Source organism: Centroberyx gerrardi, unplaced genomic scaffold, assembly GCF_048128805.1.
Source record: "Centroberyx gerrardi isolate f3 unplaced genomic scaffold, fCenGer3.hap1.cur.20231027 Scaffold_119, whole genome shotgun sequence".
Taxonomy (NCBI): Eukaryota; Metazoa; Chordata; class Actinopteri; order Beryciformes; family Berycidae; genus Centroberyx; species Centroberyx gerrardi.
Genome location: NW_027605256.1, coordinates 29,953 through 44,144, shown reverse-complemented (window position 1 = coordinate 44,144; position 14,192 = coordinate 29,953). Strand labels below are relative to the sequence as shown.

The 14,192-nt window shown below is 40.9% G+C and overlaps 1 protein-coding gene across 1 annotated transcript; it reads right to left on the bottom strand.

Moving 5' to 3' along the window:
- Positions 1 to 59: 59 nt before the first annotated feature.
- Positions 60 to 14,170, bottom strand: LOC144538335 (uncharacterized; the record flags this gene model as incomplete). Its single annotated transcript, XM_078282393.1, has 29 exons — positions 13,989 to 14,170; positions 11,286 to 11,365; positions 10,443 to 10,598; positions 10,031 to 10,093; positions 9,736 to 9,786; positions 9,559 to 9,632; positions 9,056 to 9,432; positions 8,661 to 8,703; positions 8,538 to 8,575; positions 8,325 to 8,455; positions 8,131 to 8,224; positions 7,756 to 7,820; positions 6,814 to 6,861; positions 6,623 to 6,690; positions 6,461 to 6,504; positions 6,319 to 6,358; positions 5,925 to 5,959; positions 5,717 to 5,844; positions 5,461 to 5,584; positions 4,752 to 5,275; positions 3,794 to 4,019; positions 3,452 to 3,608; positions 2,700 to 2,864; positions 2,269 to 2,391; positions 1,695 to 1,740; positions 1,495 to 1,598; positions 1,185 to 1,309; positions 692 to 1,063; positions 60 to 343 (listed from the first exon to the last, which is right to left on the bottom strand). Coding segments are annotated over exons 1-29 (3,874 nt in total), but the record flags the coding sequence as incomplete, so codon positions are not given.
- Positions 14,171 to 14,192: the final 22 nt, after the last annotated feature.

Below are 14,192 nucleotides of genomic sequence, written 5' to 3'. Positions count from 1 at the left end.
GTTCCCATGTTTGTGTTGGACTCCTGTCAAGTCAGTAGCTAGATGAGTCATCAGCTCACCTTGCAAGGAGTTAAAGATGGCAAAGAGGTACATGAAGGCCAGGTTAACGGGCCCCCACGCAAAGAAGGCGAAGCCCCAGGTGAGGCCCAGGAGGATGGTTATCCCCGCCACACTGCGCATGTCCTGCAGCGTGCTGCGGTGCTGCACGTTGTGGGGGTTCTGCCTCTTGATCCGACACAGCTGCACCATCACCACAATGAACATGATGAGGTTGAACAGGAAAATGACACAGAAATACACCACCACTGCTACATAGAAGGCAATGTCATTTTTCAACCAGCAACTGTGGGAGAGAATCAAAGCTTTAGTATTTTAAGAGAGTTTCATCATTACGGAATATTAGGGCCATTGTAGGTGAATTTTTTTTACCGCAGCCAGGGGAAGGGTGGTAATATTTTGAGAAAAAACTCAGAAATTCTGAGATTAAAGTCAGGAAGTGAAAAATATTTTTTTCTTGCAAATTTCTTTGTTTTTTTCTCAGAATAAAAAAAAAAAATCACCTACAATGGCCCTAATACTCTTCCGTACATCATGTATCTTGGTGATATATTTTTTAATTCCTATTTTTCTAAAGAATAATGTACATGTTACTGCAAATATAGCATCTTACAGATCTCACAAAAAGACTCACAAGTCCTCAGTAGAGCCGTCAGTGAATTTCCCATAGGTGACAAGGCCGTAGTTGTCTTTGTCAACCGCAATAACGATAATGACCACCAGGAGTGGGATGCCCCAGCCGACCAGCGAGAACTTGAGCATGTAGCGCGACACGTAGCTGTTGAAGACCTTGACGAGGGCCAGGTACATGTGGATGGCCTCGAGCCCCATCCAGGTGAAGGAGGCCAGCAGGAAGTAGTGGAGGAACCAGGCGGTGGAGATGCAGAGGCCCACGGCCTCCGGGTAGAGAGCCAGCCATGCGTCCACCAGGAAGACCAGGTTCAGCAGCAGCAGAGCCAGGCACAGCTGGATGAGGATTTTAGACGGGATGTCCTTACGCAGCTTCCTGCAAGTGTTCAAATGGTTAAGAGAACTTCTCAATGGACTCCTCCCAATCATCAGGTCATTCACAGTGTGTCTATAATGTTTGGTCTTGATTGGGTGTATCTTGTGGCTCTCTGACTCACCCGAAGGCCAAGTAGGTGAGGAGGGTGACGGCTAGGAAGATGGCGGAGATTCCACAGCCAATATATGTGATGTAAGTAAGGATGGTGGCCTGGAGGCGACTGGTTATAGGCTGTCTAGAGAGGTCCTGTAAGAAGAAAAACCAAACAATTATCAGTAAATATCTGCCCTGCTGAAGTGTCCTTGAGCAAGACACTGAATGGTGTGGGGCAAGCGAAAGGATGGATTTCTCCTTTGGGGATGGATCAATAGAGTATCACGAAAACAAAAGAAAGGAAAGGAAAGGAAAGGAAAGGAAAGTAACCATCTTACCAGCAGAATAGCAAAACTGGTTAGATGGTTGCAGCCACAAATTGTCTCGTTGTCCGTGCTGTTTCGGACAAAGCAGCCGTTTGGGTTCCAACCGCCTGATCCATCTAGAGGTAGAAAATACAGTAGAGGAGATCAATCATACTTTCATCAGAGTTCATTTATCTTCATTTCATTCCGATAGACGGCAGTAGAAAACTTACCATTCCGCGTAAAGTCCCAGAAAACACACGAAGCCACAAAATTAGCCTGTGATTTTGGAGAATGCAAAACAGAGTGTATCAGTTTATTATCACTACCTTGTGTTGTGTTTTTTTTTTTTTTTTCTTCTCTGTTGTGAGTGACACAACACTGAACCTTATCTTTCCATGTTGGGGTTAGGGTTAGGGTGTCTTATTGCGTTTATTGCTCCCCGCAGGGGCCATCTTGCTGAATGGTGGAATGTGAGAGATGTGTTGGTGACTAGAGGTCACTCACAGTACGCATCCTGGCCAGTCCCAGCCTGTGGAACTGACTGATGTGTCCTCATAGTTCAGATGCTTGTCTGCATTTTAATTCCAGTTGTTGCTTTGTGTAAAAAATGCTCTTGTGCTTTTGGTTTTCTATTTCTTTTTTTCTCCATTTTTGACAGAATTAGATATCAACCCTAGAGGTGCCTTTTGTTTATTGTGTTGTTTCTTGTTTAGTTTATTTGAGTGGGATAAAACGCTCAAAGAACTTTGGAACATAGCATACAGTTAGATGCAGTTTTATGAAAGTTTTATGAAATTGACTCACTGGAATGGGCTCTGTGTTCCTCAGGTGAATTACAATGTCCTCCTCCAGTCCTGTAATTGACAGGTTGGCCACACTCGCCCCCAGGACCCCACTGATAAGCCTGCGCTCTCCCAAGGATCTGTCCTGCATCGCCATTGGGAAACAACACAAGTGTTAAATTTGTAAATACATAAATGTTTCAGTGCTTCATCACTTAATTTCAAATCTCATTAGTTTCCTTCAAAACAGTTTAAATACTTTTAGTCAGTTTAATTTAATTTAGTGATAAAACAGAAGCAAAAGGATAGAAACAGTGGTAAAATGATAAAAAAAAACAAAAAAAAAACAGAAGAGAAACATTGTTACAGGTGTAATAAAAATCCAACTGATAATGATGGGATGTGGTCCTGCTTTGCCTTAGCTACAAATGCAAATATATAGTATGTATTGACCTGGAACACTGTGCTCTTCTGGTAGAAGTTGAACTGGACTCTGGAGGCCTGCTGCTGCTCCTGGGTGGTGAGGTCCTGTGTGAGAGAAGGGGGCAACCTGATGGAGCCTTGAGGGATGGAGGACTTTGTTCTCACACTCCTCCTGGTCCTGGGATCTCCGCGGACCTGCAGCACAACACACATGGGACAGGGACAAAGTTTACAAGCAGGCTACTTAAACGGATTTCATTATCCTAGCTTGATGAAGGTAAAGGTTTCTTACATCTTTGCTTGGGGCAACTGAGGTGAATCCCTCACAGGATTTTACCGGTACAAAATACTATGTTGTATCCAGGGGGATGTCGCTGTGATGAAAGGAAGTGGGTTTGATGCGAGGCTCATGATAAAATAGGCCTTTTTTAAGATATGGGAGATGATTTCCCAACATTTGCTCAAAATATCTGGACAGCGTTGTGGACAGTTTATGTTAGAATAACTTTTTTCAATGGAAGTTATGTAGAACATTTTGAAAATGCAGTTGTAAGTGCAGGTAGTATGTCTTAACCTGAAACCTAATTTTATTCACTATTTCAATTGTCTAAAATTTCTAAAGCTTGTATATAGGGCTATATAGGGCCTTACTGCAAAATAACCAGCATTTCACAGCACTTTTGAATCTGGCAGTACTGATGTTTTCAATATTGTCCGCTTGATTTAATTTACTCATAATATACTTATTACAGGTGTAATAAACTGGAATATTTGTGTCATACCTGTACATTATTGGGGTCTGAGATGGAAAACGACGTTTCCTCAAAATTACTGCCATCGGTTGTTTTCACAGACAGAGCCAGACCCTGGGACAGGATGGTCTCAGCTTCTCCTTCAATCTCCAGCTTCAACCCCACTGTATCAACAATCCCTATGATCCTGATACAACAAATTGGAGGGTTTTTAATAATATTGCCAATCTTCATTAAAGGCTTTTCGGTCATTCCATCCACACTCTTTACTTTGCACAGTACAGGAGAAAATGTATTTGAATGTCAAATTAATAGAGACAATTTGTAATTCTGGCAAAATGCAAACAAATCATTTCCTTCAGCAGAGCTCACCTGTTGGAGGAGTCGGCCACTGTGTCAGGAGAAGCATCCAGCAGGTTGCTGACAATGTGGATGGAGGTGTTTCCCAGTGCCAGGCTGACGGTCGGACCTGCCAAAAGAGCCTCCAGCTGAGACACGAGCTGATCCACCTGGCTGGAGTTCAGGTTGGACACGTTCCTAGTCAGCTCAAGCAATGCGTTGGCTTGTCCTTCTGTGCTTCCTGCTGTAGTCAGCGGTTCTGAGGGAAAAACCATTCGTTGAACTGCTGTACAGTAGCTTATGATATGTGAAAGTGCAGGAATCCAAAGTGAATTCCTGGCTCATGCTGTTGTCAGATTTCGATGTTTATGGAGCTAAACCTGTATTGTAACTGAATCAAAAGTATTGTAACTGAAAGAAAACGATTCACAATCTTAAGCCACATATGTGTTTAAGGTGTTGACATAAGCATGGAAATTGTACACACCATTGCAAATTGTAATCGTTATGTCAACTTGACTGTGAGTTCCACAGCAACTGGAGAAAAGAAATTAAAATCTGCCCTGAAACTGTGCAAACACACCAAGATTTGCCCATCTCCCCACATCTCCCCACACTTAAGATTCCCACAGCACAGTTACAATTCACTGTCAGTTGAGGTGGCACCGTTTTTGATTATGTACATGGCCATAGGCTACAGAGCCGACCAATCAGATTGTAATGGTGTGTGTGCAAGTTCCATGCTTATGTCAACACCAAAAACACATATGTGACTTAAGATGTACACTTGTGAATCATAATTTTCTTTCAGTTACACCACTTTTGAATACAATTACAGTTACTCTCTTTCAGTTACACTTTTTCTGAGTTCAGTTACAATTACTGTCTTGCAGTTACAATTCCTCTGAGTGTGGTTAAAATACTTCAGACTAAAGTTTAGCGCCATGGATGTTGCAACACAGTCCTACACACAGCTGAGATGATAACAAACCTGTTATGTTGGTTGCAGGGACTACTGTTGGGCCCGTAGAAACCGTTGTGCCCGTAGGAAACGTTGTGTTCATAGAAATCGTTGTGTTCGTAGAAATTGTTGGGCTCAAAGAAGTCGTTGTGTTCATAGAAATCGTTGTGTTTGTAGAAATTGTTGGGCTCAAAGAAATCGTTGGGCTCATAGAAGTTGTGGTGTTCATAGAAGTCGTGGTGTTCATAGAAGTCATGGTGTTCATAGAAGTCGTTGTGTTCATAGAAATCGTTGCATTTCCAGTGGCTGTAGTTGTGTTGGGTGCTGCTGTCACTGTGACTGTGACATTAGCGGCAGTAGTAGTATTGGGGGCTGCAGCTGTTGTATTCAGTGGGGATGAAGTTACATTTACAGAGGGGGAGGTGGTGTTTTGCTGTACAGAGGTTGGAATCAGAGTAGAGGTTGTTGCATTTGGGCTGGCTGTAGTAAACAGTGGTATGATGCTCTGATCACACTGTTGTTTCAGGAGGACACACACATTTTGTCCTTTTTGACTAGAAAGAGAAGGGGACAAATAAGATCTTAAGTGAATATACATTTAGAAATCTGACATAAAGTTGCACATTCTGTGCAATAACAGTACAAACAGCCCTGAAATAAATTACTATCATGTCCACTGACTTTTTAAGATTTAGTTAAGTTAGTGTAGAAGATATGAATGTAAGGAGATTATACAGACCAGCTGAGGATGTCAGCCACATACTCCTCCGCCAAACAAAACTCAGAGGGCGTTAAGTCTGAGAAAACCTGTGTGAAGTTCGATTTCAGTGGATTTCCGCTGACTTCTGAATCCTCACAAATTGCTATGTGACACAGAAGATCAAACACAAATGAGAAGTCTTACAGGACACACCTGCAGTTATTTTGTTTGACTGTATGAACTGATATTGAACACGTGCATGGAGCTGTTTCCCTGCTGTGGCTAATGCACGCACCTGCTCGAGTCACTATTCCATCGTAGTAGATGTGTTCCTCGGACTGGAGCACGGTCAGTAAGGCCGTGGAGACAGCGCACACAGGGACCTCGTGGGCAAAGCTTACAATCACATTGCAGCTGTGGAGACTAGAAATAAAACAAGTTAGTTCAGTATCAGTGCATGGCAAGTTCCCCCAAAGGTAATATAACAATATGACAAGACTCACTTTGTGGTTCCGCCCCCACAGTTCACATAGGAATCCTGTGTGAAAATGAGACACACAGTATGAAAACCATTTATATTTTAGTCAAACTAGGTCATGTGACGATGTTAACTTAATACATTCAGGCATGTTTTGGTGTTTGAACTTACAATGCTTCATTCTTCTTAATATAACTTGTAATTGTGAATTGTGAGTTAGTGTATGAATGTACAACCATGAGCATGAATCAGAGATTTCTCTATGTTTAAACAATTTAAATCGCAGAGTCAGAGCAGGCTGTAGGCTAGTGGAAATAACCTGAATGTCACAATATTCTACACAGTTATTACCATTTATCTATTTGCCATGTATTTTTTTTTGGCTTAAGCAATATGAACGTGCTTTGGAGGCTCTTTACCTCATATTCAGATGCAATGATGGACAATGGACATGAACTGCTGTAAAGGAACATTACCAGGATTGTCAGTTCTTCATCATAATATATTTACCCAGTACAAATGGATTATAATGGAATATGCTTGAGTAATTGAATAACATACTTTGTCTCTGTGGAGCAGGGTGGCGGGGTTTTTAGCCGAGAAATCTGTAGAGAATTGAGAGGTTATTGGTACATGCTACTAGGCATCAACTGATGCCAAGGATAGTTAAATCATTAAGCACAAATACTTAAAACACACAAACACACACACAGAGGAACTCACCAGAGAGGAGACGTATGAAAAGTTCATTGTGCGGTCTTGTATTGAAATTTGCAAATAATAGTATGCAGCTAAAAACACAGAAACAAAATTAACAACTTTAAATAACAAAAGTTATGTGATGTTGCAAAAGATATGATTTCAGATATCTATTGAGATAATAATTTGGTCTTGTTAATTGATAATGCACTAACCAGTTCCATTGCAGTATGCAGAGCAGTTGCAGGAGGCTTTCTTCTTAACTGAAACACAGTCATATTATGTCTGGATTACTGTTCAAACATCAATATGTACAGAACAGCAGCAAAACAAAAAATATTCAAAAAATAACTTTTATTTTATGGCTGTGCATAAAATTTGCATTGTCATTATAAAATCTTAAGAAAGTATTCAACCCCCTTGACTTTTTTGCATTTTGTGGTGTTGCATTCAAAATGGACTCTGGTGTTTTGGATATGTTTGTATCAGTTTGGCTCATCTGGATTTGGAGATTTTCTCCCATTCTTCCTTGCTGATTTGCTCCAACTCTGTCAAGTTGGAATCGGAGCGTCTGTGAACAGCTATCTTCAATTCTTTCCATAGATTATCTATGGGATTCAAGTCTGGGCTTGACTGGGCCGCTCAAGGACTTTCACATTGTTATTCTGAAGCCATATAAATTGTGGCTGTATGCTTAGGGTCATTCTCCTGCTGGAACATATAGGATCTTGGGCATGCTGAAGCGGGTCCTCCTCAAGAGTCCGCCTGTGTTTGGCTCCATTAATTGTTCCCTCTCTCCTGACAAGTCTCTCAGTCCCTGCCACAGCATGATGCTGCTGTCGTCACCGTACTTTCTGCCAGACGGAGTGCTCTGCATTACGGCTGAAGAGTTCAACTGTTGTTTCATCAGACCACAGACTCTTTGGCCTCCTGCTCTCAGAGTCGCTCATGTGCCTTTTTGCAAACTCCAGGCTGCTGACATGTGCCTGACACATTCAGGCAACACAACACACAACACCATGTGGAAAAAGTCAAGGGGGTTGAATACTTGCTGAAGGCACTGTAGTTACAGATACAAAACTTGGATGATCCCGCGCACACCAGAAAAACTTGTATACTGCAGTTATAGATGTTTAGGCAAAATGCTATTATCTCACCTGTTGGTATGCCACAATGAGTTGAGTTCTTTTCAGGTGCCACATATACAGTCCCCGACTCTTCACTGTTGTAAGATAACCACATACAATAAAAGATACAATGTTACAAAATTTATGGCACAACATTACATTGTCATATACATTTGCCTTTACATTCCGCTTAGGAATTTAGCTGACACCAGAGCAATTTACAATAATGCAACTTTAGAATACGTTACATTTTCTAGATTTGTAATGAGTGCAAGTGTCAGAGCTATGGTGCCCTGTCAATAGAGGAAATAAATATTCCTGTGTCTAGAATGACAATATAATGGAGAAGTGTGAGGTAAAAAAAACAAAAAAAACAAGAGAGATCAATAATACAGAGCAGCTTACCATGATCCGTTCACAGCACCGGTATAAAAGCATATGTTTGGCTCTTGGGTGAAGCTATTGTACTCCATGTGGCCATTTCTTTGAGGCAGCCTCCCTGCACAATGACAAAGACCCTTGCTTGTATAATGGGAACTCATCCCTAGGAAGCTCAATATGTAAGTTATTATGTATTTCAGAATATGCAACATACTCACCCACTCTTTCTGCTCTTTTTCCCACCACATGGATGTGCGTGGAGGTTTTCCCGCCCCGACACAGAGAACGCAGGATACAACATGGACATGTGGGCTGCTTCAGCTTCAGCAGTACAGTGCAGTTAGTCTTCCTGGAGTTGAGCGGCAGTGTTAACGATTAGGAGGTAACGGATACTGGACAGTCATTTGAAAACAGTTAAATATTTTACTGACCTTATCGCAGTTTTCGTGGAGCATGAAACTTCAATTCCCTGTTAAAACAGATGGATCTATCCTGATTAACACAATCCTTCTCTTCACTGGTAACCCACATGAACACATTAAGATATTGCTTACTTGAAATAGGTTGATACCAGTCATTCCACCATCACCCATCTCACTGAAAAAGAAATTGTGACAAAATTAATGAATTAAAAGTCAGTTGTCCCCAGATGTGATTTGGGGACCCTCAAGGTCCTTAAAGGGGTCAAATTAGACAAATAGAGGTGTAATTTCAGTCATGAGTTCATTACCATGGCTTAAGAATGATAAGATAAAATGCTGTTCATAGGCTTCACTCTCTCCTTACCTACAGTGTAGACAGAGATGCATTTTTGTACTGTAAAATCAGCAGATGGGTGTATTCAAAAAGTAAAAAAATCTATGAGCATCCTGAGCATCCTGGGCATCCTGAGTTCACAGTCATTCATTCATTCATTCATTTAATACATAAGAAATCATAGCAGTGATACCCAGTTGTGTTGTGCGGCCAGCTGCTTGTCGTCATACTGTAGTTAGCATCAAGAGGTGTGCTGTGATTGTATGAAGACGTGACATTTGTCGAAGGACTGATCGTCGTCGTGCCGCTGTAAAGCGTCGTCATCATGCTGAAGTTGGTTGATGAGGCTGTCAGGCTGTAGTTCTGCGTTAGCGTTGCCGTGGTAACATTGTAAGGTGTTGTTGTAGTTGTGTTGTAGCTGAGTAACGACGTCGTCATGTTGTATGTCGGCTCGTATGAGGGGCTGACAGATGTGGTTTGCAGAAAGTCATCATCTGAGCTGGTGGTGTTTGGTTCTGTATGGTTTGGGGACCTGCACCTCTCCAAGTGGTTTTGAAACAGATGATGGAGCTGAAAAAGGAACAGCATTCTCATTATATTTATCATAGGACTAAGAAGCAGACATCCAGAATATGGATGAGAGACTGTAGTCTGCTGTAGTCTATAGCCAGTTTGCCCACATCCCAGCCTACATACCCAGGTACTAATGTCTGATTCATTCTTCTCCTCTCCTGTCACATACACAGTGACTTCCAGCCAGTAGTACACTGCTGTAAGGAAAAAAACATGGGACATACTTGAAGTAAAAAAAATCAAACAAAACAAATTAAGCTGCTAAATGTATATATATTTCAACCTGTGACTTTTACTTACATTGATTAGTACAGGATTGTGAGGAGTTGCACTGCACCTGTACTGGTGGCTCTGAATCCACAGCAAGAGACAAAGGTGAGGAAGAGATAAACAATAGTCTGGTGAGAATTACTGTACTTCTCTATAGAGAAACTGTTGTTGCTCAGTGTAACATACGTCTCCTGTATTGTACAGTATGCCAACAATTCAACTATATCATGGGGCGTATTCTGTTATATGTCCTGTACGTCCTGTCATTAGTCTTCGTCTATTATGCTGCACCCATTTACCTATAGTGAGACTATTTATTTCATACCTTTTGTGATGTTATGAATGACTGTTGTTTGCGGAGCTCCACTGAATGTTTTTGTTGTGGTCACTAGAATGGAAGACAGAGGGTATTGACATTAAATTAATAATTTGAATGTTAAAAGGGGAATTATGAACAATGAACCACATTTTCAACCACATTTGAAATACTGCAGAGTTATGAGACACTGTTGGCCACAACGGGTGTGGTCAACGGCAGCAATGTGGGAACACATAGAAAGACAATTGTGAAGGACAGAGACACTAGTTATTATGCTTTGTCAGAGGTTGTGAGGGATGGCGTGGGAATTCTTTGTTTAGAGTGAGTGCTGCTGAATGAGATATGGCCTCTGTCATTGCTGGTGTTTGCACTGATATCTCTGTGATTGGAATGATTTTGTTCGTTTTTGCCAGTTTACCTGTTTGAGGCGCATTTGTTGTGTTAGTGTGTGACAGGACGGGTGTTACGGCAGGAGAAGTTGCTGTGGATCTTGTGGTCCCAGGGGTGGTTGTTGATGTTGGAGTAAGGGGAGTTAGGGAAGTAGTTGAGGAAGTGTGATTGCATGAAACATGACCTGATGGGGGAAACAGAAAGATTATCCTCCGTCTGTACAGAACTAACTAATTTGATATTTCTCCTTTGGTCATTGATGACTAAATGAAAAAAGGAGAAATATCAAATGAAGAACAAAGACTTCATGGTTATTTTGTGACCCATAGCAATATTATTATAGACACTTTTGTCCTGAAATTGATACACAGATTAAAAATTGTAGTGAGTAGTGATATCAGTCGGTCTTAGTATATATGTAGTGTTAAGGTAGCGCTCTAATGGAGTTATGTGTTGACTTATCACAGTCTACTTGCCTAATGTTCCAGCTTACATTTCTTCCTCTTTGTTTTCATGTTACTCATATTTTCCACCTCCTCTGCATGGAGGCTACAGCTTTGTCAACTGTTGTGTTTTTTGGAAACAGTCGCTACTCAGACCAGACAAGCAGGTTATCTATATTTGGGAGTCATTCTACGTGTTCACGTGTGTGTGTGTGGATGCGTCTTTGTGTTGATTACATGACTGACACTGAATGACTGGCATTTCAGACACTGTAAGGTTTGAATAGACGTTCAGAGATGTCGGTCTAGATAACTCCAACAGCTGACAGACTAATGAGCCTCCTGTCCGATGTCTGCATACAACCTTTGTCATCTTTTACCCTCAAAAGCTTCTCAAATACTTTGCCATTCCTCACGTCAAAGCTTACCTGTGAGCAGAAAGACTAGAAGAGCTATCTGGAACCAACATGGACATCTGACATGTGTGCCTGGCTTGCTGTTCTTCACTCTGTAACATAACAAACAGAATCATTTGATCACTTTTTATGATTTCATGTTTATCATCAGGCCTAGGCTTAATTATATTGAATGAGACATTCAGCACTTTTGTTGAGCTTTTGTTCAACAAAAGACATTTGGAGAAAAGTGTCAAGGAGCGAGTCGCACTGAAAATTCCCAGACATGACAAAACACGTACGGCACTTAACATCTAATCCGGGGAAACTCAGGATACACACTGAAGGCCCTCTTTGCAATTCTTTGATAGCTTTGTGGTTATATCTGTGTTTCTGTTCAATTAATCAACTAAGTATATCACGTAATCCCTTTTAAGAGATAAATAATCCTAAAGCAAACATTTTAGTGCATTCCTGTTCAGACACACCTTTCAGTAAAATCATGCCTCAATACATTGGAACAATCTAATTACCTTTATCACAGCTTTGGGAAACTGCAAATAGAAATATAGTACAAAAACACACACATTGGTATGCACGGATAAAGGGCAAATGTTTGCTCGGGCCGGGCTTTTCTGAATGGTTTACCTTTGTCATGAAGCTGTGATATTATCATGCTGTGAATGAAAGAATATTGTGGTTGCCGAAGACAATATTTTTTACTTCATGATTATTTTCCTGCAGTGCTCTGTACACCAATGTGCATATACAGTATACACTCTAATACGCTTTATTGGTTACATCTCCCTGTTTTAACCATAGACTGTAAAAAATAGGTTTAAGCAAACAGCTCGCTCCTCCACACAATGAATCACGTATAAATAAAGTATTGAGAGGTTCTATTACTGCTGGACTAGACAGCCAAGACACATGGTTTGAGTGACTTTAAACATGGTATGATTGTTGGAGCCAGACACACCGGTTCCAGCATCACAGAAACGGCGGCACTGTTTTGATTTTCTCACGCTACAGTTTCCTGAGAATGGTGCGTTAAACAAAAAACATCCGGTCAGTGGCAGTAAAAACACCTCATTGTTGAGAGAGGTCAGTGGAGAACCGCAAGACTAATTCAAGGTAACAAGCGGGCCACAAGTGTGCAAATAAGAGCTCAGTACAACAGTGGTGTGTAGAAGAACACACAGCTTATGCAACACTGAAGCAGATGGGCTCCAGCAGCAGAAGACCCTGTCAACTAAGAACAAGAAGATGATACATGTAGGCCTACATCAAAATTGATTGATGATTGAAGAGTGGAAAAATGTTGCCTGGTCCGACAAATTCCAGTTTCTGTTGCAACATGCTGTGACAGAGACAGAATTTGTCATAAACAGCATGAATCCATGGATCCCGCCTTCCTGGTTGGCCTAGTGGTTTGTAATGGTGTAGGGAATCTGTTCTTTTCTTAAGTCCCTCAGTACCAGTGGAGCATCGGTTGAACAGCACAGCGTACCTAAACATTGTTGCTGACCAGGTGCATCCCTTCATGGCCACAGTCTGCCCTTTTTCTAATGGATCTCAACATGTTTCCAGAAACATGATTTGAGTTTACTGCAGTTCCCAGATCACAACCCAATAGAGCAACTTAGAGACGAGGTGGAACGGGATGTTTGCAGCATGAATGGATACTTAGTGTATATAATAATAATAAAAAAAACATAATTATTATTATTGTTGTTGTTGTAAATAATTGTTAATTATTAATTTTCATTATTATTACCTCCGCCAAGGAGCTTATGTTTTCGGTGCCGTTTGTCTGTTTGTTTGTCTGTTGCAGTTGCTGTTGCAGGATTACGGAAAAACTACTGGCCCGATTTTCATGAAACTTCGTGGAAGGGTGTAGCATGGGCCAAGGAAGGACCCATTAAATTTTGGAGCGGATCCGGATCCGACTCACGAACAAGCAATAATAGCACGAACCTTGGCGGAGGTCTGCGCTCTCCGAGTGCCCTTCTAGTTCATTTTTGTTTTAACTTCATTTGTGTAGCACGTTTTTAAAATGCAGTTTGCAAAATTCTCAAGTAAAATTAAACAGCATTATCATAAAATAAGATTTAAAAAAAAAAAAAAAACTAGAAGGGCACTCGGAAAGCGCAGACCTCCGCCAAGGTTCGTGCTATTATTGCTTGTTCGTGAGTCGGATCCGGATCCGCTCCAAAATTTAATGGGTTCTTCCTTGGCCCATGCTACACCCTTCCACAAAGTTTCATGAAAATCGGGCCAGCAGTTTTTCCGTAATTCTGCTAACAGACAAACAAACAAACAAACGGCACCGAAAACATAACCTCCTTGGCGGAGGTAATAAAAACAAGGCACCAAAAGATAAAAGACAAGAACACAGAGCAAGACAATATGAGGGTAAAGAAAATAGGGTAAAGACATCACATAAAAGCATGTCTATAAAAATAGGTTTCTAAAACTAATTTAAAAGTAGGTTTCAATAAGTGATATAGGTATACAGTATCTATATATCTACCTAAGATAAACACTCACTATACATATACATATTGCATTACTTAATTATTGTACCTTAATGAAGATATGCTACTACACTATAGGCAAAACAAACTTGAAACAAATTGGATTTGTTATTCATTATTGTATTTCAGTACAGCTTTGATCTCTTATAATCAGTGTTCCCCAGTAAGGAAAAGTAGATTTAGCGCCACAAAACATTACCTGACAAAATAGGAGGTGTGGAAACATGGAGGTCCCCTATAGCATGTGCCTGAAGCTTTCATGACTTTGTCTTCATCTCCACACAGCATCAGTTTCTCTTTGGCAAGTCAAAAATCCGAATTTAAATACCAGAGCCACACCAAAACAAACAGAATTAAAAATAGATTGAAGGAATCTGAGTTATCGTAGATCTCCAGTAGTGTA